Source organism: Pholis gunnellus, assembly GCF_910591455.1.
Source record: "Pholis gunnellus genome assembly, chromosome: 1".
NCBI classification, from domain to species: Eukaryota; Metazoa; Chordata; class Actinopteri; order Perciformes; family Pholidae; genus Pholis; species Pholis gunnellus.
In genome coordinates this window covers 4580323-4604801 of record NC_136528.1, presented here as the reverse complement: position 1 = coordinate 4604801, position 24479 = coordinate 4580323, and the positions used below count along the sequence as shown (strand labels likewise).

The window sequence follows — 24479 nt, the reverse complement described above, 5'->3', positions numbered from 1 at the left end:
ATAGATGTGAAGTGTGCAGTAATGTTTAGTTATTTGGCAGATTAATACATAACCTACAAAAACATCAATCCACGTTTTTAACCCTTTTAACTCCCCCACAATATGTTCCACCAGAAGCTCCACTTTTTATCTTAAGGCCATAGAGGAGTCAAACGTGGGTGTTTACAGGTTGGGGAAGAGTCCGACGAAAAGTTTATACGAAACGATGAGTTGCATTATGGGAAGAGTAGGGTCGAGTGTTTTTGTAGGTTGAGCCGAGGACTAAACGTCAGGATCATAGACTACTGTATATAAGAAGTCATCGTGACGTCGCCCATTGGTTCGTGGACCGCAGTTTTGAAACCTTGAGTTCTGCGATTTGGCTTTTTTGTGCAACCGATGAACAGAAGTGACTATATTTGGATGGCGGAGGAGTGACGAAGAAATGCTGTTCACGGCTCTGGTAGCAGCAGCGACTTTTCAATCGTAAGCCAAACAAACAATGTTTACTGAGGAAATAAATAAAGAGAGAAGTAGAATAATTTTCTCATAGACTTCTATACAATCTGACTTCTTTTTGCAACCAGAGTCGCCCCCTGCTGGTCAGTAGATAGGATGCAAGTTTTAAGACACTTCTGCATCTATTCGGAACCTGAGGTTGCCGCCTGGTCAGGATATCTCAGCCTCTGCTTCGATTTGACCATTCCTCTCGTGTTTCTTTTCTTTTGGGAGTCCAAAAATGTATGTAAGTATAATGCTAAATAGCTAAAGTATCTCTTTAAATACAAATGCAAGACTTAACAGGAACTGGACGCTACTTCCACCACAAAAACAAGTATTGGTGGTTCTGCTCTCAGTTGCTCAGTAGAGGTTCCTCATACTGTAGGGGTTTGCATTTATGGTGTTTACTCTTTTATTACCTTGTTAAGAATGTTACCAACCTGTAAGGACCAGTGTAACTACACCACTGCTTATTCTACACTCAGTCAAAGTAATGGCCTTCTCTGCTGACAGGAAGTGCACCCTACTCTTTTTTTAATTTCCTGTGTGAGACGTTTTCAGCCATAAGAATGCGGGCAAAGCACTAAAATGTGAGCGTCATGTGTAAAATGTGGAACCTGACATGTAGGCGGTGGTTTGGATGGGAGATGAGAGATGGTGCAACGTGTGAAAACGTGTTTTTTTTGTTTTAAAGATGTTTGTCTCAAATAATAACCCGCTCAGGCTCTAGAGCAGCATGATTGAGTGTGTCATGTCTTTGTGTCCCCCCCCCCCGCCCCCCCCCAGAGACAAGCTGGCGCTGAGCAAGAGCATCGAGAGGCTGGAGGCCGAGCTCACTCAGTGGAAATTGAAATACGAGGAGCTCAGCAAGACCAAACAGGAGACCCTCAAACAGGTGAGACCTCCTCGACCACCACTCCGCCAGTCAGACACAACGCGTCTGCGCTGTTCTCCTGCCTTATTGAACGCAGACAGACGTCGGGTCACTGTTGCAGCAGGATGCAGCCGTCCTCTACTTTCTGTTGATCCCACAAACAAATGTAATGACTGCAGGATTACTGTTTCGGTTCAGATAAAGGTTAGACTACCTTCAATTTTCAAACGGTAGCTGCCGGCGACTTCATTTACTGTCTGAGCCTCTGGAGGAAGTGGAGCTGGCTGTCCCTTTTTCCAACCTGATGCTATGTGACACCCTCCGAAGTAAATGTTAAACATGGGCTGCACGGTGGTGTAGTGGCTAGCACTGTCACCTCACAGCAAGAGGGGCCAGGGTTCGGTCCTTCTGTGTGGAGTTTGCACGTTCTCCCCGTGGCAGCGTGGGTTCCCTCCGGGTTCTCTGGCTTCCTCCCATAGTCCAAAGACATGCAGCTTAGGTTATTTGGAGACTCAGAATTGCTGCGTATACGCTCTAATTCTGGTGGAATAAGGGGTAAAAGAGTAAACAACCTCGGCATCCTCCCCTCGGATGGCTCACTCCCTCAGCTCCTTCGTTCTGCTTATGCTCAGCTGCAGATGGTTCGATTCCGCCCAACAAAGGCACGACAGCCCAACGATGACATGTTGAATGAATTTGGCTCAAAGCACCACTGCGCCTCAGAGCTGAGCTGCTAGCGAGCACTGACCAGATACCATTTATTCTTGATTTGTTTGCGATTTGAGGCCACTGAAACCTTTAATGTTGGAGAGAGACGGCTTTCATCCGTCAGCAGCCGGGACGGGGTTTTTGTTTCAGGTTTGGTCGGACTTTATTGGTCTCGGGGATTTTGGAACGCGTTTCTTACACAAATCTGAACTGAAAAACTGAAGCTGTAGCTGGCAGCTCATTTAACACAGAGGCCTGCATGTCCATTCTTAGTGCACTTCTTTGGTTGCCAAGAATCAGACGGCTCAGAAGGAAGTGTTCCAGATGTCCACGGTTCTCTGAGGATCAGCGCCAGAACCGCACCTTTTAAGATCCGTTCTTGAGTCACTTGTATGAGTGATTTAGGAGAACTTGCCACATTCACCAATTCTTTCTTATTTTCCTGGTACAAAGTAAGAACTTACAAGCGGTCCCAAACCTGTCGGAGGAGTCGATTAGTCTGCTGTTATCCAAGCTGAAGTTGTATATTTTATTACTTTGTAAGTAGTTTTTAGTTTGAAATTTGAAGTTTGTGTTTAAATTACACATTATCCTATTGAACTCTGCAATTGGAATTCAAATACAATTCCAATTTTTTTCCCGTATAGCCTAACAATATGACCATTCATAGGTTTGAATTGGCTTTTGATGCCATTTTATAACGCCACAATATCAATATGAAATCTTAAATTATTGACCTTCTCCATTGTGATCATTTATGGCCCTTCTTTATTCCAGTGTGACAGTTGGACCATCAGGTGCCGCAGCATTAACAGCAATCATTATTTGTCCACATTCCTTCTTTAGCAGGTCTCTTATTCTGCTGCTGACTCTGTTAAACAAGTCAGACTCTTCTTCATTGATCTCTGAAAGCAGGACGTCAATATATAGGACATTTGGGGTCGGACGCGTAGCCTTATATGGTATCATAGGGGCGTCAATTATGCTAAATTACAATTTTCATTAACACGCTCTTATTTATGGACAGCCGGCATTCATCATGTTTACGCTGGTCATTCTCACAGTTCTCTGAAGTTCGGAGCGTTTCTGAATCTGGCGTGGCACGCTCGTATCAGCCCACCGTACGGAAAGAAGTAAGAGAAAGTTAAGATGAGAGTACGAAAATGTTCTTGCATGGGGTCCATTGTAACATCCAATATTGGGCTGATGGCAAGTTGATATCTGAGAACTTTTTTATCAAAGTTCACGGCAAATTTTCCATTTAGAGTTATCAGAATGATTTCAGTTTTAAGCGTCTTCTCGTCATTCAGATGCAGAGAGACGTCAGGGTTTTTAGGTCTGGACCCTCGGTGACCTAACAGCCGCGTGTGGAACGCTGCTGAATACTGTGACCTGTATTCAGAACATGCATTTGCCAGAAAGTTCATTATCTAGTCATCGCATAAGATTTGAGTTGTTTGTTTGAGCCCACAGAGTGTAGGGCTCAAACATGGCCGATGTTCTGGCAGCGTTCCACCACTCGGGGGCAGTCCAGGCCTGCAGAGAGGAGACACACACACACACACACACGGGGGGGAGAAAGGAGAAGGCCGAGATAAGATAAGGACAAGGAGGGATGAAAAGGGACGGTAGAGGAGGCCGGGTCACCCTTATCTACGCGCTTGTTGTCCTAGATACTTCAAGATCACAGGGGATGTTTGGCTCCACAAATGGCTTCCTTTTTTTAAGACGGGAACGGGAGCGTCTCTCCTGACAAATGTGTAGATAACGCCAAATGTCGAGCTATTGCAAAGTTTGAAGGAAAGCTGTTGTTGAGATGTTGTAACGATTGAATGATATTTTGTATGAAAAATGAAAGGAAATAAAAGCAACGGTTCGGTCACAGGACCTTGTTCTCTGTCTGCGCTCTCATCAGCCTTGTTTCAAGCTTGGATTAGTGAGTAAATAAAGAGCTGGTTTACCCGTCACTGTTGTAATCAGTCGGTTCACCTGATAGGTCGTGAATCAAACATACTTAACTGTCTGTGCATTGAATAAGCGAAGGTTAATAAAGTGGATCTTCGCAGCTTTACTCCAGTACTCAGGTGTCATTGTAGAGTCGCTGCTTTGAAAACAGTGAAAGTCAAAGGAAGGAGAGTTTCCAGCTGGTTTCATACTGCTAGATTTTAATGGTCCCCCAGTGTTCTCTCAAACACATTAAAGGGTAACTTTGGTATTTTTCAACCTGGACCCTATTTCCCATGTTGTTGTCTAAGTGAATAATGGGGACATCTTTTTTAAACGGGTCCAGTATTGAAGGAGAACTAAACGGGCTGCAATGTGATCGCTCGGGGCTACTCGTCACCGTTAATGTACGTCCACTAAACGTGCTCGTTTTGGTCACTGGCAGGCTCAGACTGTGTACTATGAGTGTGTGACGACATTATGGAAAGAACCCTACAGAGAAATGAAAGCTTTTTCTTTACCTTCTGCTCGGTCAGTTTATTGCTGTGCGTCTCCTGCTCAGAGAAGGTCTCGCTTTGAAATCTCGCGCCACGTCCACATTGTCGAAAATCGGATCAATATATAGACACGACACTGAAAAATCTTTTAGATAACGCTGAGCTACGCTGTCTGTACTCCGACCCATCAAACTCTGACAACACCGACACTCCTGATAACAAACAGACCGGATGAAGCGAAGGGGAAAGAAAAAGGTTTTTATTTCTCCGTAGGGTTCTTTCCATAATGATGTCAGACACTTATAGTAACAGTCTGAACAGTCAACAAGCACTTTTAGTGAACACTCATTGGCGGTGAGGAGTTGCCCCCAGCGATTACATTGCAACCTGCGTCTCCTTCAATACTGGACCGATTTAAAAAAAATGGCTGTCACCATTAGTCACTTGGGGGAAGGTGTTGAATAAATACCGAAGTTACCCTTTAACAATAAAGGGCAAGATAAAAAAAACAAACATGACGCTCTGTCTCCCCCCTCTCCCTCTCTTCCTTACACCATCTAGCTGAACCTGCTGAAGGACATGCACCAGGACGAACTGGGCCGCATATCTGAAGACTTGGAGGACGAACTGGGAGCCCGGACCAGTATGGACAAGAAACTGGCTGAGCTGCGAGCTGAGGTGAGAACACCGGAGAGCAGAGAAAGTGGCGTGGGGAGGAGTGAGGGAGGAGGAGTGAACAGCAGCACGGAGGGAAAGCTTCAACCATCTCAAAGTCGCACACCGTGGCAGCAACGCCAGCGTAGTGGCGGATCTTCTTTACGGCAGCCTTGTGGAATCCCCTGTGTGAACAGTAGCGTGTGTCTCTCCCGTCAGATGGAGAGGCTGCAGGTGGAGAACGCCGCAGAGTGGGGGCGCAGGGAGCGCTTGGAGACGGAGAAGCTCGCCCTGGAGAGGGACAACAAGAAGCTGAGAGCTCAGGCCGAAGACCTGGAGGAGCAACTGGCCAAGAAGCGCCGGCAGGCCGCCTCGGCGCTCGACACCGACCTCAAGGCCATCCAGAGCGAGCTGTTCGAGAAGAACAAGGTGGGCAGGACAATCCTTCTTTACCGATGTCCCAGTGCTCGTTAGGTCTTGGAACTTATTTTTTAGAGTTTTACCCTCCTTTTCTATTGACTATCACGATAACATTACAGTTATAATAAACCTACCCCATTACAGACACACTGATGAGATCTCTTTACATGCAAGGAGATTGTGCCCTGTTGCTGGCTTGAAACACGTGTGTGTGTGTGTGTGTGTGTGTGTGTGTGTGTGTGTGTGTGTGTGTGTGTGTGTGTGTTTGCTTGAGAAAAGAGAAAGAGAGAGAGATTGATTGTGTTTGTGTATAGTGCTGAAACCATGGTATTGATCCGGACAGAGAAAGAGAAACAGGGCAAGCGATTAAGACACTGGACACACACACACACACACGCGCACACACGCACACACACACACGAGCACACACACACACAGGTTGATTGATAGTAGAATCATCTTCAGCCAGGGCTTTGGGCATCACTACCACCGCACAGATTGATGTTCACTGTCAAGCTGCAACGCACTGTCGTGCACGCACACAAATACACGTGCACAAACACAGTAACAGGGGGGTGAGAGTGCAGAAATTGATATTTTGTGTGGACAGTGTTTGACCAATCGTATAGGCTGGTGATAGATGAAATGTGTGTATATGTGTGTGTGTGTGTGAGTGTGAGCTCATCAACTCCTGACTGATATATGACATTGGGGTCCCCTTTGTGTTGCTAAGGCGAAAGCACACAACACACACACACCCGACATCGTGTGGCATGAGAATATTTTCAGGGGATATCAGTGTTCATTTTGTCATTTATTTTAGATTTAGTCTAAAAGTCCTCGTCTTTGGACAAAAAGGCTTTTCTAGTTTTAGTCCCATTTAGTTATTTTTGTCCTTCAGCAACTGAAAACTCAATCCAGTCGAGCCAAAACAATCATTTTGTCACGTTAGTCAAACTTCCTTCTCATAAGATTTGATCTCATCATTATCTGATGAGACGCACAGATGGAATGATTACGAGTGTGTTGCTGAGACAGAGTAAAGGCCCCGAACAAAGTACATTTCTCCTGATTTCTGTGTTTGGAAAAAAGCCATTTCAGTGTCAGAATGTTCGGAAGATTTGTGGCTTGTGAAAAATGGGAGCATGGTCGACTATGGAGCGAGAGAATCGGATATAATCTGTGTTGTCACTTTTCCCATTGGAGTTAATAGACTCCAAAAGAATAGAATAGAATAGAATAGAATAGAATAGAATAGTCGGTGGTAAAACCATGTGATGCAGATACAGGGCTCTGACTCTTGACAGAATGAAAAATGACCTTGTGACTGTTTTTCTTTTCGAGTTAGTGGTCGTGAGATCAATTTATAAACATCGATGCTCTCTCTTTTAACTGACCAAAGAGAGGTTGCATTAGCTGGGAACAGTTACAAAATGTGCCATTTGGCTAATGCTGACACATTTAAAGTGATGTTGATCAATGTGCATTGTCCCTGAGAATAAAAAGAGCAAAAAATACTTTCATTTTAATTACTAGCTACAGGCGTGACTACAGCCTGCCAGACAAAGGAACTGCTCAAAGCAATCTTGGACAATCAAATAACGAAGGAACCAACAAATCGTTGAACCGCAAATCTTTTTTTGTTTTTGTTTTAAGCTACCAAAACAGGACTGATCTGCCTTACTGAGCCATAGACACTGACTCCACATCCACCTTGTAGCGAACACAACAGGTGATAACTGTGAACACGTCTCCAGACATCACATGTGATGACACGTGTGACTCCGTTCAATTCACGGAGTCACACGAGGGATCGGTTAGTTTGGATGTTTTTATTGTAATTCACGTTCTGTGATCCGCAAATACTTTACCATCCACAAACATGTATTTCTTTTGTTTGTGTTTGTGTAACGTCACATCTATAAAAATGCAGAGCGAAAACGTCCATAGGTCAGGCCTTCTGGGCGTAAATTAGCCTGTTTACACATTTGGTATCACGTTTCACAGAATCACATACGAGTTACTGACTGTTAGTCATTCAAAGTCAAGGCAAGTTTATTTATGTGGCATCTTTTAATACACAAATGCAACGATAAGGCTGTGCTTTACATCAGGCACTACAACAACATTTGAAACGTATGGCCAGCAGGTGGGGTCGTTTACCCAACATGCACCTCTCTGGCAGGACGAAGACGGTCGGTCTTCAATCTTCTGAGGTATGGAGACGTTTCTGCTGCTTGGAAAGCAGATGTGCCTCATGCTGAATGATAACCCACGGTGGCGGTGGAGTTGTTTTGTCCAGCGATGAGCGCTGCCTTGACCTGAGGTCAACTTGTCGTGTTTTTCGGGGGATTGCAAACAGTTAAATGGCGCTTTCAGCAGCGGGCTGGGTGGCATGGCCGAGCACCGGCAGATGTGTGTGTGTGTAAGTGTTGGTCAACGTAATGGCCTCTATTACCAGGGTTATTTATGAAGCTCTCAACACACACACACTCACACACACGCTGACACACTCAATTCTAACCTTTCAAATGGAGAGAGAGAGAGAGAGAGAGAGTAATTATTCCAAACATTAAGTTTGAGCAGAAACGCAGCGGGGTGAATTAAGTCACACCAAGATGTGTTCACACCAGACGTGCGCGAATAATTGTGAAGCTTGGTGTGAACACACCTTCAGAGGTTGGAGGATGAGTACAGCGAAGAAGAGGAGAGAATGGGAGATGAAGAGAGGGGAAAAAGAACAAAGAAACAAAAAAGAAACTGGGAGAGGGGCCGACGGAGGCAGAAGGAACCAGCATGGCCAAACTCCATTCAGTGAGGTGGATCCCAGGCTGGCCCTCGCCCGTCTGTGTGACGTTTGCATGTTCTCCACGTGTCAGCGTGAATGGTAGTCTGTCACAGCCAGGCGACATTTCCAGGCTGTACCCTGCCTTCGCCCAATGTCAGCTGGGACTCGGCTCCACCGCGTCCCTGAAGAGGGTAAGCGGTTACAGATAGCAGATGGACGGATGCTCTGCGTGGATGTTGTAGTACATCAGCTGCTCAGCAGCTCAATCAAGGAGTGTGCCTCAGCAAACAGGTGTGCCTCATTATGTCCTGTTAGCTGGAAGGGGCGGTTAGGACGTAGGGGGATAGGTGAGACAGTTCTGCTGTAAATTAAATTCTGTTATATTTTGGGTTGCTCATTGGTATGGAATGAGCAACCCAAAATATGGGTTTTATATGAGGTTGCGACACAGTTTACTATACAATCATATACTATGTATGCTTTAATGTCCGTTTCCATATTCATGTTTATTCACGCTTTTATCAATCTGACCTCTAATATTTCTGTCCTCCGTTGTGTCTTATCTACGCCTCCTGTCATTGTCTTCCTCGTCTTTTATTGAGCTGAACTGTTCCGGCCAATTAGGTTGGTGCAGCGGCCATAAGTCCCTCCCCCACTGTATTGCTCTGGGCCAGCCCTGACTATAAACCCAATTGGGCTATTTGCCGTGTGTGTGTGTGTGTGTGTGTGTGTGTGTGTGTGTGTCATGCGTGTAAAGGAAGACTTCACCGTCTAAATAAATGCTAAATTCAGTATGGCAGAGGGGGGAAGGGAGATTCTATGTGTGTGTGTGGAGGAATATGCAAGTGTGTTCCTAATGAGCTGCAGTTATGTACATCAGTTATTTCCACATCTGATTCTGTTTTTCATTTTTATTTTTCTCACACCAAAGACCTTTTTTTGGGGGGTCGAATCGATGAACGTGTATGTTATATTTCCAGGCATAAGCCCGTGTTTTTATTTGTGTGTCTTTTTGTTTTAGTGGAACAGATGCAGCAGCAGACTTCAGGGTCTCTCCAGTCAAGGAGAAACATTTAACAGGCAGTGTGGCGTAACGCACACACACACACACACACACACACGCGCGCACACACACACACACACACACACACACACACACACACACACACACACACACACACACACACACGTACACCATCACACACATAATTGTGCTTTTGTGTGTGAGCATATAGACACAGATTTGGCACAATATACATAAACCCATAATAGAGTATAAGCGTCCGCACACACACACACACACACACACACACACACACACACACACACACACACACACACACACGTATGTACAGAGGCATGGAGGCACATATTCACACTCATAGATCATTCAGTAATCCCTCATGTTTAATAGAGTCAGGGACTCCCAGCCTCTCGCCCTCCTCCCATTCATCCGTCAACCCCCACCCCCCACTTCCTCCCCTGCCCTCTCAGACATTCATTAGATGGTCTTGAAATGATGAAACTGCGGGGAATATAGAGGTTCCTGGCCCGAAAGTAGAAATCCATCTTCATTTCATTTCACCAGGCCTTTTGTCCGACGGATCACAGGCCAGGGACAGCATGTCAGACCATATGTATACCTTTTGGTGCTGTGGGGAAAAAAATGGCTCAGATATCTGTATGATATCTAATATTTACTCTAATTGATCATGTTTTTTTTACTTGTTTTTTTAAATTAGTTTTCGAACCAGCAGCCATTTTCTAGGTGTCCTATTTCTCAGGAGCGTGGATATTTTGGGATGTCCTGTTGACCAAAAGAGGAGAGTCTTAAACAGACCTGTAGGGAAACTGGTAAAGCGACCCAGAAAAATATAGGAATTTTTTATTTTTAAACTATGGAGGTCACGAGAACCGATGCTTCGGTACCAAGTCGATGCCAAAATTCTAAAAAAAACGTTGAGGCACCGTACTGTACGTACGAAAGTCGTCCCCATAGAAAATGTGTTTAGGACGAACAGAGATCTTCCCCAGGACGCCTTCGGGATGAAAGCCGTTTTTGTATTCATGTATGTATAACTATCACTCTGCAAGAGACCGACTGAACCAGGCGCTGACGCATTACAATCCAAAACATGGCAGTTAACTTATTATCGACACGTCCAGGGGACTCACACGATCCTTTCCCTTGTAATGCCGTGTACACTACTACTCACAATACGAAAGCTATATGTCTAAATCTATTTATCCGATTGTATATTTAATTCATTCATTGTGCCTCCTTTCATTATTAATGTATCTGTCTAGATATTCGTTCACAAAAGAAAGCAGCATACCCTTGCATTTGTGTAACTGTAAATGGAAGTCTATGGCTGCATATATTCTAATGTAATCACCTGAATTTGATTTTCCATTTGTTTGAACAAAAATGTGTATGAGTTTTCTGTAATCCAACTCTCATTGTCATTTTTTTAATGAAAAAGCATAATTATTAATGTAAAAAATACTTTTTCAACATTTTCATTGGATTTTAAAAATGTATTTGTAATTGTTGTCACACATTATGCACACACAAATGGAAAAGGTAAATATCCATTTTATTTCATGATTTTATTCTGATATTGTCAGCCACAGACTAATATAGGGGACCCAGTGAATGGTTTCCTTCTCTACTCGATGGATGACACAAACGACTCAGATTATCAAAATTGATTTACTTTCAGTCAACCAAATAAGTAACCAAACAGCTGATGATTATTTCAATGTCGGGGTATAGGATAGAATAATAATTAGGTTTATTCCCTTAAACGATTAACTATTCCTTTAAAAGAAAAGGTGGGAGATATTCTGAATACAGTTCCAAATGTGTATTAATCCACTGCTGAAAATAGTCCCCAATATAAGCACTACTTCCTCCTGCTTGAGTAACGTTTGATAAGAACTGTGAACTGCTGTTTTTAAGGAAATAAATGAGCCTTTTTTTAGGAAGTTAGAAAGTAGAGAGAGACAGACTGAAACATGTTTTTTTTTGACAAAAACAGAAATATAGAATAATGCCAGACTTATCCTTTTTATGCATAGCTCGTCTTTCTCCAGTTGGCCAAAGCACAACATGTCATGTAATCTCCGTCCTTTTTTTTTTCATGTGCAGGCTGCTCTCTCTGTCTCTCGTCTTTGTTCTCATGCTTACCTTTTATTATCCTATAAAATACCACCCTTCCAATTACTACCTCCCCCTTCCTTCTCCTCATCTGTCTCCTCATTCCCTCACCCCTGTCTCAAGACCCCCCCCCCCCCCCCCCCCCTTTAATTATTCCCCTCCGCATCACCCCGGCGCTCTCTTTGTTTGATCTGGCTCTGGGGTTGCAGTATTTTTGTGGCATTCAGGCATTCAACAAAAAAAAAAAAACCCACTCGAGAAGTTAAAGCTCATTCCGGGCTGATGGATAGAAGCATCAAATATTTAATAGATAATAAAGATAAAGGGTGGATCAAATACAGATAGCGATAAATAAATAAATAAATAAGTGAAGGGCACTTCCCACTCCTTGATCCCGGCTCGGGGTTTTATTGTTCCTGGAGATATCTCATTTCTCTCCATCGTATTGTTGCACGAACGCGGAAAAGGCTTTCTTGGAAGCGTCTCCGTCGGGGGAGCCGTTAAGGCTTCGGACAGCCGAGAGGGGAGGCCGAATCATCGGCATCAAAGTACATGGAAGTGCAGTGAGTGACAACGGTCCATTATTGATGAGGCCATTAGCTTCGCAAGTGCAGAATTTCCCCAGCTCATCCTAAAACTAAAGAAACCTGTGGAGTGGAGCTTTTTTCCGCTGGCTCAAACTCAACCACGACCACGATTACCTCGAACTACAGCCTGATAAATAGAAGAGGAAAAAACTGCGGTTTGGAACGCGACCAAATGTTTAGAGGCCATTACACCCGCGTGTGGCTCTCATCAGTGCATCTCGGATGCTGTTATACTGGTGGCGGTTTACTTGGCTGGAGATAAAGGGCCGTTCCTAGCTCCACTCTCTGTCTTGTACAACACCACAACAAAGTGCTTCCGTCCTTACTGACTGCAGCCGTGTTTCTCTTGAATTACGTGAAGTACCCTAACGCACAAATTTGTCTACGAGACTATTTCGTGTTTATTGGCCCTAAAAAGCCAGTGTACCACCTGTACAAGATGCTGGCAGCTGGCAGCAGATGCAATCATTGTTGAACGTCTGAAGACGCTGAATGGGAAGTTTGGTGGGAGTTACCCTTTTGATTTCACTGGATACAAACACAATGATTGAATTCATATTGGACTATAAGGTGTTTTGGAGTATTTAGTGTAGCCTGACCAATACATCGCCATGTGTTGTGGGCAGATTTCAGTTCATATTATTTATTTTCAAGCACAGGAATGCCACACTGTGTTTGAGGCAGTTGACCCCATCATTTCTGCCGACCAGACAGCACTGACACGTGTATTTTTCAACTGTGAAATGTCCCACTAAGTACATATTGCAGTTATAATTCCACATTTTAAGAGTAATTTAATCCAGTTATTTGCTTTACTGAGAAGATCTAGTAATTTGCTACTTTCGAGAGAAAAGGGGGGGATATGTCTATGACAAGGACTTGTAGTCCACACCTGAAACTACAAGGCAACCTCAGGTCCTCACGTTGTTCTTAGTTGTTTTGACTATAAGTCCCAGTGAAACAAACTGCAGAGCGTCAGATCACTAAATCTTTGGTACTTTTACTTAAACAATGACCCGATTAATATATTTCTCAGTAGTAAATGAGACAGAAGAGCCGGTTGACCCGGAATCAGCTCTGCCTCGGAAACACGAGTCCCTAAACCCGTCTTCTCCGTCTGTCTGCTCCGTCCTCAGGAGCTCGCCGACCTTCGCCATGTTCAAGCTAAGCTGAAGAAGCAGTTCCAGGAGAAGACGGTGGAGCTCGCCCACGCCAACCGGCGGGTGGAGAGCCACGAGGCCGAGGTCAAGAAGCTGCGACTGAGGGTGGAGGAGCTCAAGAAGGAGTTGGGACAGGCAGAGGACGAGGTAGGACCACGCCTGTGCATGTATCCGTTTCAAAAGAGACCGTCATTGCTACTATTCCACCAATCCAAATCTCTACCAATCGTTCCAACAAACCAACCAGCAGCTACACAACTAAAGACTAAAAACAGGTCTCTTCTGACAGGAAGTAAACAGGAAGTAGCCCCTTTGGATCAGCTAGCTTTGCTAACTGTATCAGGATGGGGTACCAGCTGGTAATCAAGCTGAGCCAGTCAGCAAACTACGTATTCATCTTCAGTAATAACAAACATGTATTCCTCAGAATATCAGGTGTGTGTTACCCTTCCGACGACCCAGAAGCCGTCAACCTCAATTAATAATTTGGTGAGACTTATGAGATTGCCCGTTACAAATAAGCGTGTTACTGTGTATCCAGTTGGATGAGTCCCATAACCAGACGAGGAAGCTGCAGAGGTCTCTGGATGAGCAGGTGGAGCAGACTGAGAACCTGCAGGTTCAATTCGAACACTTACAGTCAAGGTAAGATAAACACACACACACACACACACACACACACACACACACACACGCACACACGCACGCACGCCTACACACGCAGTGAATGCACAGAACAGATTTCAGGTGCCAAGTATCTCTTCACGTGAGGCTTTGACGATCAATTGGTGCGTAACATGTTGCTACTTTGAAGCAGACGAACACTCGGTATCACATTTGATGTCACTTCCTGCATCACACCCCTACTTGAGGCTGTCTGTTGGCACGACTTGGTTGTAACGGAGACTAAGGTAAACACGGTGCAAACATGCCTGGCTCAGCCGGTTGAGTGATTTTCAAATGAGTAAAAAAACAAAAACAATATCTGACAAGCTGCATCATCGCTCCCACTTCTAATGGAAGCCGTATCGCTCCTAGTGAGTACCAGAGACATCAGTTCACATTAAAACTAGTAAGTGTTATCTGCCAAGTGGAATATTTGCTGTATGTTTAGCAGGTCTGATCCATGTGCATGTAAGGTAAGATGTTGTGCATTTAACATTACAGGCAATATTACAGTTGGTATTGCATCATGGACCCATGCTGGGCTGGTTTCAACATGGTCTGTTTTAAATACAAAAACCAGACAAGGAGGTGTGCAGCAAGTGGAATTCTGAGACAATTTACGCCTGGTGTTCACAAGTGATGTGTATCTGGATGATGGCATCCGACCCACGGGTCTTTATTTACACCTGGTATTAAAGTGCATACTTGTCTCGATTAGTTAGCAATTAGATCAGCAGGACTGTCAACAAGGTGAGACTGGCCGGCTAACATTTCTGCTGCTACCTTTAGATTTAACTGGCTTATTTCAGTTCGGTTAAGTAGCCTTTCAACTTCTCTATTTTTTAGTATTTTTCCTTTTAATACCGTAAAAAAAGCAGATCTTTTCTTCACTCTAGGTTTCCAGCGCCATTCAAATATTCGACACTAGTATGTTGTTATCAAAATCCCCAAAGACATTGGAATATCTTAGAAAAGGCTTATGCCTAAATGGAATTTTTGTTCTGTCAGCATGAGTGGTGCCGTGTTTAGCAGCAGCAATCGCACTCCCAAACTCGTCCAGACAACCATGAAGGCACTTACTCAAAACACACCATGTTCAGGTGTCTGTGTGTGTGTGTGTGTGTGTGTGTGTGTGTGTGTGTGTGTGACGTGATGCTGACGGCCTACTCGTAGCTGCCAGGCTCACTGTGAGCCTCAGCACTCACTTCTCTTACTATTCAGAGATTAGCTTTGTCAGATCCTTGTGTGTGTGTGTGTGTCTGTGTGTGTGTGTGTGTGTGTGTGTGTTCAGTTTAGCTCTCCCACTCTATCAGCTTTGCACAGTCCTCAGCTCTTTGCTCTCTGCCTCTCCCTCTGCATTCTCTCCATTTTCTCCGCGTCGTCGCTACCGTCCCCCCCGACAGCCAATCGCAGAGCTCCCAGTCGCGGGTTACCCTAGTAACAGAGAGCTCTGTTGCGTTGCTTTGCTCTGTGGAGACTTGACGGACCTGTCGGCATGGTAACGGCTTCGGGAACTGACACAAATCTGAGTGTGTTCTTGTGGAGGGTGTAATTCAAGAGACTGCTCGTCTAGGTGTGTGTGTGTGTGTGTGTGTGTGTGTGTGTGTTCGCTTCATATTGATGGATGGCTCTGTGCTGACTACGTCACCTTGTCCTGTCAGCGTGTTTTACACCATGTGCCACTGACACATGTTAGCGTACACGGGAAAGTGTGTGTGTGTGTGTGTGTGACAGCCTGTCCTGTAGGTGCGGTGTCATTTAGTGTGTGTGTATTCTAAGCCCCTTTTTCGCTTGCAGGAACTTTCCCCAGGGACTAGGAACCTTGTGAGGGGCCGCAAGGACCGTAGGGACCGTCGGGACCGTCGGGACCAGGGTCTAAATTAAGTTCCAGGGACATTTGCCTCCCAAATAGGCCCTAGTCTGGGGTAGTACTTTCTGAAAGTGCAGGAACTTTCGGGGTTGGGGTTTCGTAGGGATGACCGTTTCTGAAAAGAGCGCCGCTGCTCGTGTTGAGATGTTTGTGTGTGTGTGAGATGTGAAGCTGACAACCTCTTTGCAGCTGCCAGGCTCACTGTGAGGCTAAATTAATTGTGAAATGAAATGTTGTTGACTTAGGCCTGTGTGCCAGAAGAGAATAAAGGCCCCTGGAGCAAAGCTTGGGTATTCGCTGTGACGAAAAGGCGCAGCAGTGTGGCGCGAGCCGTTGGAACTAATGGGTTTCAGGGTCATCTCCGAGTTTTAATATGAAAGCCTGTGTTGTTTGCATCGGGCGTGGAGTCTTGAGAGTTGTGGCTGTTTACCAGGCAGGAGGGTCTCGTGACAGTTTGAGTTGCATTATGTGAACTGTAGGATCCAGTGCCCTGCAGCTTGAGCTGTACTGGGGACCATAAGGATACCTCGGTGATCAAATATTCCATAAGTAGATTTTCCCAGGGCTTTCGACCGAATGGAATTCGGCAAATGGAATTTGTTAAACACCGATATGATTTCCCACGGTAAAGTAGGACCCTTCAAGTTTTTTATTTTTCGCATCCACTGATTACGGGGGATTCTACTGAAATGACCGTCGCACCATTTTAAATGCTGCCATGACTGAGCCCTACCGGAGAGACACAGCTGTCCCTTGTGGGAGCACTAAAACTGTTTGGCACCCGCAAAGTCCACACACACACACACACACACACACACACACACACACACACTCACACACTCACACACTCACACACACACACTGCATTCCAATCAGCAGTCGCTTGAGTTTCCATCAGTGGAAAATGATCTGGTGCATCGCGGCCACACTGTCGCTCTTTGCAGGTGTTTCTTTTTAAAGCCATCGATCCTCCTCATTGCTCATTGACAGAGTGACCACAACACAGCTTGAAACAAATGGTTGGCGGTCATCTCTGTCTCTTTCTTCCCCCTCCTGTCTCTCCGTCTCTCTCTCTCTTTCCTCCTGTCTTTCTCTATAGATTGATAGTCATTCGTGTCCGTCGCTTCGCTAAGTGTTTGTAGGCTCAATAGAAAAGCTTTTAGTGGCTGGGCTGTTATTGTGGTCCAAATGTTACAATGGTTTGTCTACCAGTTGCTATGACCCTGACCCCGGCCCGCTGACCGACAAAACGTCGGACAACAGTAGAAAGAGAGAGAGAGAAGGGGGGAGAGAGAGAAAAGGAGGGAGGAGATTATGAGGGAAAGAAGGTGAGAAGATCAAAAGGTGCTGTGGGGGAGGACATGTTGGGGTTGGAGGAAACAGTAAAAAGAAATGAATGAAGAGATGAACCAAAGGAAAGTGGGAGATCCAATCTAGTGATGTGGGTATGGTCCTCCACCCGTCCACTGTCTCCTGGTGGATGGCCTTTGAACTCTCTCCCAGTGGATGCTGTGACGGTTTAGGTGTTCATAGACAGCTGATAGTGTTTCTGGTGTTTATTCGGTCTCCTGTCAAAGGGTTTCTTCGGCTTTCACTGATGTAGTGTCCCACACATTGTAAACAATCTTAACTCAAATGTAATTCAAATGGATTCAATACTTTAAAACTCGAACACAGAGCATGGCCTGAGTGCACACTTATAATAACATTATGCTATGTGGAAATCTCTGAATAAGTAAAGCTAAAACAGGCCGATTTCTTTTTTTAATTGCCATATTTGTTTTAGTCCGTGCACTTTGGGCCCACTTAAAAGACTGCGATGCAAATGTAAGATGTAAATCTGTAAGTCTAATGTGAAGACGCAACAAACAGAACGAGCAGAAACGGTGAAATATTGACTTCTGTGCCAAGAGGTCAAGACAGATCATTTCACTAAATTTAGATATACATATAGGGCAATTTATAAGAAATATGTTGAAGCCATGTTCCAGTTTATTTTTGTAAATTCACCACAGGCTTTTTAGAAACAGGCAGCAGGCCAGAGTCGGCCTGCGAGGACACGATTCTCCGCTGCAAGAGCGCCCTGGAGGGCACTTTATGTTTTTCATCCACCATTGGGCCATCCAAGAGGGCACTTTTGCTTCATTTGCTTCGATCATGGGGGCACCGAGGGGGGCGGTCCCTTCACCCCTGAGTCCACCAGTAATTAAAGCTTTCCTCGTGAGGCAGCAACAGACAGCCAGAATACCTAAACAACAATACCCTTCAGTTAGCTCCTCTTCACACAGTTTCCACTCTGTTCTTAGAGCTTCAACTCCATTTGTGCAAAGTTATGAACTTAAAATCAGACCCAGTTCTTTTTCTGGGACCACTCTGTCTAAGGTCATGTGAGGGACGCATTAAGGGAATCTTGTCAAGACGAGGTTAAGAATGAGCTGGGATACATTAGCATCTTCAGAGAGCGTTCAAACGGTCTTGGATCGGGGAAGACGCCAACTGAAATGCATAAGAGGATTTGAATTGACTCTGCCTTGGCTCGCCTCAAACCATCCTGACAATTCGTGCGTTCGGGGAGAACGAGGGCAGCAAGACAAAAAACAATTGACGCTGGGAAGAATCAAGTGTGGCCAAATCTATCTTCAGGGTCTGTTTCATAATAGACCCAGCTTGCATCTTGGAAAGAAATCAATAGTCATTGCCTTTTTTAAATCAATTGGAAATGCACACAGCTCAGGATGAAATGAAATCTTTTATTTTTTCATTTTGTGGCTCATTGAAATCAACTCTGGCAGGTAGATCACATATTGCCTGGTGTTTTCATTTTGTCCTCAGCACAAACAAACGTCAGATGTCAGTTGCTTTAGCTTTAGTCAGGTGGTAAAGTGTATTCTCCATGTATTTATATCATGTTAACCTCTAATGCTGAACTAGATTCAGTACTGATTTTCACTCTAAGCTATTAGAGTGGAAGCCTGCCATAACTCTGGTATTACTTGATAACAGTGGGGCTCTAGGGATGGCAATGCAGGTTGGATGGTTGGTCGGTTGATCGAACCGAAATATTTCAGCAAATATTTGAAGGTTCCCATGAAATTGAAAAACTGTTCATGGTCCCCAGAGGCGGAATCCTAATGACTTTAAATCTGGTGGCATCATTGGGTCCAAGACTGTAGTTTATGTTGACGCTAGTGTTTGCTATGGCTATGTGCGGCCTTACAGAGCTGCTAACAAGGCTGTTTTTTTTTCATTTTTTTCGTGCGATTCATTTGCACGTCAATATGCATTTTTTCTAACGAGTGCATTCACACCGAACGTGAATATTACACGGTAGAAAAGCGTAGATTTTTCTGAGCTTTTGCATAGCAAGAAACGGCATCAACCATTCATGTTGGGTGGAATGGGCATATTTTAAAATACAAGAACACGGAGGCTCCGCAGTCCGAAACCAGGAAGGCAAACTTTATCACTCCTTTCAACCTTGACAAAGGCAGCGCAGACCAGATCCACTCCTTCTGTTCTTACCCTTCACAATAAAATCCCTCGACACACTGCGTAACTGTTTACTAGAGGCAGATTCACTCCAAGCATTTTGGTAAAAAGGAAATTTACAAAGTACTTATAGCAGCTCTGGCTGTACAAGAGTGTACCTCAGAGAGCCTGCCAGACGCTGCTCTGGGTCCAATAGGATCCTGGTAATTGGTCCTCTGTCTGCGTGAACCTATTTCAGTCTTTTATTGAACAACTGCTACAACTTTACATTGTTGCCGGTATAAATATTTTCGGCGTTTCGCAATTTCATGTTGTCTATTCATCACGCCTTCGGTGTGTAAAGGCCTCCAAAGGCAACGCGTATGAATTGATGATTGTAACACACGCCTTGAGTTTGTCAAGGTATAGGGTTGAATGAAACGGTGAGTTGAATGGAATTCAAGTTTCACAAGTGAATGTTTCTTTGTTTTTTCCCCTGGGCACAAGCACTGTCCAAGTGCTGAGGATCAATGGGCAATCAGAAAACCACTGGGACGCACTCTCCAGCTTGTTTTGATGATGATGAAAAATGACAAAAAGCACAAACGCTCTTCACAATGTAATCAGTGTTTATCCGTCAATAACTCCAAAACTTCACAAACAAACTTCCGCAAAGAACATGTTGTAGCTCCAGTTACTCAGAGCTGATCAACACACAGTCAGAGCTCTGAAGAAGTGACTTAGAAACACCAACAGAATTATAAAGGAATATTTATACCTGCAGCTTTATTTTAGAGGTGCAATCATCTGGAAACTGCAAACAACAGTCTGCAGTTTTCAGATAATTGCATTGGCTGTTTTCTGAAATTTTTGGGATGTTTTCTGAAGCAGTTTCTGTGTGCAGTAAAAGTTAAAGATATGTGACTGGTATTAACAATACACAGAACAAAATACGGTTTAAGTCCTGCACGTGATCTGTTGTGTATGTGTGGAGATTGGCCTTGGTTGAGGTTAGAGACCCTTACCTGAATCATTTCCCGACAGCTCTGACAGGCGCGAACTGCAGGTGTTTCTACACCTGTCGAAGTGTGAGTTCGGGGGTTGGGGCATCTGCAAGCACAGTTAATGGGGATGTTTCGACTCGAAGACGAATGTGATGAAGTTACTGCTCTTCTAGAGAGTTGCTGTGCGTCTACGCTGGGTAAACAGAACAGTGGTGTATCCAGAACCGCCGAGCTGCGACACTTCATTCGCCCCCCTGATGCGTGTCACTCTTTACTCTCGTTACATCTTGAAGCTATTCCGTATTAGCCTTTTTCCTTTCTCTTGCTGTTCATGCGCGTGTAGTTGTGTACATTCACCCACACACAGACCCAGTGTGTCTAATATAAAAATGATAGGCAATACTGTCATATTCTTCAGCATGCTATTTTAACTCTCTCTCTCTCTGTCTGTCTCTCTCTCTCTCTCTCTCTCTCTCTCTCTCTCTCTCTCCCAGACTGCGGCGGCAGCAGCAGAGTCCCGGTCTGTTTGGGAAGATGCGATCGGCTCGGTTCAGTCCGGAAAACCCGGATGCTCCGACCAGCGACATGGACGAGGAGGAGGAGGAACTGCAGCTCCAGATACCATGACACACACACACACACACAACCATATAGTGATGCAGGATATACTTCTACACGGACATCAGCAGTCACATAAAGAAGTTGTATACCGTTGCTCCTGGGGGGGGGAACTTTGTATCTCCAGAAATGGTAACATTTTGCAACAGGAAGCGGCTGTCTGATGCTCAACCAGCTTTCTAGTTCTTAAACATTCTCCAACATTATGGGAGATAGTTTACCCGGCGTCAGATAAAAAGGTCAATATCACTTTTATCTCTGCGCATCCACGTGTCCGTGTTGGATTCCATTGTTAGGTAATTTGATTGTCGGCCATGTTAATGATCAACAATCCGATTATCATCAAAAACAAAGCAAGCTTTGTCAAAGAAACAGACTCAGAGAAACCACTTAATTGTTTATCTCGCATTCAAACATGAAAGAGGTGACGTGATGAAGTTTCCACCCAGCAGCAGTGTGATAAGAACACACCTAATCACTACGCAGAACACACGGACATTCTCATATACACTAAGACGCACAAATGTTTGAACATACTTGCATAAACAGACACACCAGCAGGCGTGTGCCAGACATTAACGGGACGTCCGGACAACGTAATGCTGAATGACGAAGCTCTTTCTTCAACTTCCACCAAACCACTCTTAGCAGAGGCCGACACCCATTCTTACCTCATATCATCACAAGCACGACACCTGTATTACACCTGTCCCATCTGAACTGTGCTACTGCATCCAATCAAGTGTCAACCCCACATCTACATCACCAGTATTAATACTTTCCTCACAGCTGTTAGCTGTGAAGAAGCTATGAGCTTGAAAGTGTTATTTCATCACAAGGGAATATCATTTTTGAATATTGTTTTAGGAATGTCAAATTCTATTTCCCATGTATTTAAAGTTCACAACCAATGCTGGGAGCACACTACACCACTTTTAGTCCGACTTTACCAGGTTTCCTATATGTCACTCCGCAATCGGGCTTTGGAAAGCCATTCACACACATAAAAAAAACAACTGATCTTAGAACGACTAACACAGAATATGGCAGCACCAGCAAGCTTTAGTAGCAGTTCGGGCTGCACCGAATATAATTTAGTTAAAATTCGAGGATCCATCAGTCATCTAATTTGATGACCTCATCACCCAAAAGAAAAAAAAAGGGGAAAAAAAAAAAGTTTCATCTTTGTTGGTATATAATATTGTATATAATATAATATTGGTTATATAAATGTAGTTTATGGTGCTGTTCGATTGCTGCCAGACACCCCTTTAATATATGTGCGTGCAGCAAATAAGTAAGTGTAAGTGGGAGAGAACATTTTGTTGGATAAAAACATAATGTGAATTTGGGTCTCCCTTTTTAAATTAATTAAAAAACCCGTTATGATCCACCCAACCCGCAAAAATATGTTAGTCCGCCACCCAAACCCGACTCAACCCGCAAACTCGCAAACTGACAACTTAATGTCTTACAGTAGCATAATTGTCAGGAGTGCTGCGGCGCTGGTTTTGTGTGTGTTGCTGTAATATAGGAGGACAGAGAGAGAAGAGAAGGTGGAAGGTGGACTATTGCACGCAATGTTTCTGTAGGTTTTTTTCAATATTTACTTGTTGCTTTGTTACATTTAACCCACTCAAACCCCCCAAAAAATTAAAACGTTCATTTAAAATGAAAATGTCAACATTATCAATGAAGCTTGAAACTTTTTGGTACAACCCCAGTGGTAGTACACACGAAGAAGCCCATAATGTGATCTAACGTTGATGACAACAGAACGTTGTCTTCAGAGCCAGTTCTGAAAAGTATTGTGATTGTCAGTATTGATCTGCCTACCCCTCACACTGATGGTTTTATACATGAGGGAGAGGGATTACCAGCCTGCAGCGTTTGAGGGAAATGTAACCTAGATGGAGGAAGGAGTGAAAGGCCTGTAACTGTGTGGACCTTGTATTCATGATGTTGTAAAGTAGTGGGCCTCACGGTGGTTAGCACTGCCCGAAATAGGAGGATCTGATGATGTAGTGTGTTCCCAGCACGACTGGAGCTGCTCCTCGACAATTAACACATGTAACAGTGTTTTTTTAGACAACATGTACATAAACATGGGCTAATTTAGAGAATGTAAAACATCCTCGTGAAATGAAGAGATTGCGGGATGCAACGGATCAGTGTTTCTGTGAAGGGGGATATGCACCACTAAAGGCCCGTTCACATCAGCCTTTTGAACTGTAACATTTTCTGATGAAAGTCCGTTTATTCCAATGTAATCTGAACTATTAGTAGATTCTCTGTGGGAGGGCGAAGTCATTCGGATCAAATCTGATAGGACTCTGTTGACCAATTGCAAACAGTCTTGACAGTGCTGACCTTGAAGTGACTCCACTTCTACTTTACTCTTCTCTGTCGGAGTATTAACTGCCCCTCTGAAGTGGGAGGGTATGTTGACAGCAGACCCGGAATCAATGGCAGAAAAAGACTGCGTTACCTTATTGGTGTTACCCGTTAGCAGCCAGGCTAAGGAACTTGCAAAGTGACAGCTAGAAACTTAGCTTTCTCCCTATTCAAAAACTCTTGACTGAATGAAATGATGTTCATTCTTGATAACGACATTTCATGGACAAAATATATAATATATGATTGGCAATAGCTAGCATGTTCCCAGCTGGCTAGCATGTCAGTGGCTCTCCGGCAAGTCACAGTTGTTCACCACTTAACCCTGCAATCAGTCCCTACACCAACCTATTAGAAAAATGACTTTCTTCAATCGCTCTCTGGTGTGACCGGTTCTTAATCATATACATCATATTCAAAAGCAGGAAATTAGAGGCGTTGTGCATTAAGAGGAAAGGATTCAAAGCTCAATATGGTTCCTTGATTCATTCGAGGTTCAACAAGGAGAATTCCCCACCTTTTTATGTGGATGTCCAATCAGTATTGATGGTAAATGTATTCTATTGAAGCAGGAGAGCAGGAGAACGCCGCTTTTTCGGTCATTACGACATTTACCATCAACACTGATTGGACATGAATATGGTGAATATTAATATCCAGTTATTCCCTCAGGACTGTAGTCAGTTGGGGTGGAAACGCCCCCCCCCCCCCCTCAAAGCAGCATTTAGACATCATGAGATAATGAAACACCAATGCCAGTAAAATCATTGTCGGCTCAATACTCCCGGGCTCTTTTAAAATGGCCCAAGTCTTCAACAGTAGGAGGAGTTTTGGATACACTGGGTGTTGGACCGAAGAGTTAATTTATTTGTACAAAACTTGGCCGAGATAAATCTCCCGCCTGTGAAATAGCTCCAGTCTAGCGGAGGATACATGCGGTTGTGAAAGCAATGAAACATTAATTTATCTTCCACCACCATCAGCAGTCACTCTCTGCCTCGGCCTCATCTCTGACGCTGGAAGGGGACCAAGATATTTTTACTGATCAGGACTCTATTTATCTTGTCGTTGTTACGGTTTAGTTTTTATAAATGATCTGTACCACAGTGGTTTTATATTAGCTCTATAAATGTCAACTGTACATATAAAGAAATTTGAGTCACTGTGTCTTTTTTTGTCTCCATACT

The 24479-nt window shown here is 44.2% G+C and overlaps 1 protein-coding gene across 1 annotated transcript in view; it reads left to right on the top strand.

Moving 5' to 3' along the window:
• The window catches only part of ccdc102a (coiled-coil domain containing 102A), a 53447-nt gene extending 32501 nt beyond the window's left edge, over nt 1-20946 (top strand). The window contains exons 5-10 of the mRNA XM_079165551.1: nt 1267-1375; nt 5065-5181; nt 5377-5586; nt 13249-13419; nt 13814-13917; nt 20775-20946. Coding sequence (XP_079021677.1) covers nt 1267-1375; nt 5065-5181; nt 5377-5586; nt 13249-13419; nt 13814-13917; nt 20775-20907 — 844 coding nt within the window. The 3' untranslated portion in view covers nt 20908-20946. The remainder of the gene's footprint in view (nt 1-1266; nt 1376-5064; nt 5182-5376; nt 5587-13248; nt 13420-13813; nt 13918-20774) is intronic.
• Nucleotides 20947-24479: the final 3533 nt, after the last annotated feature.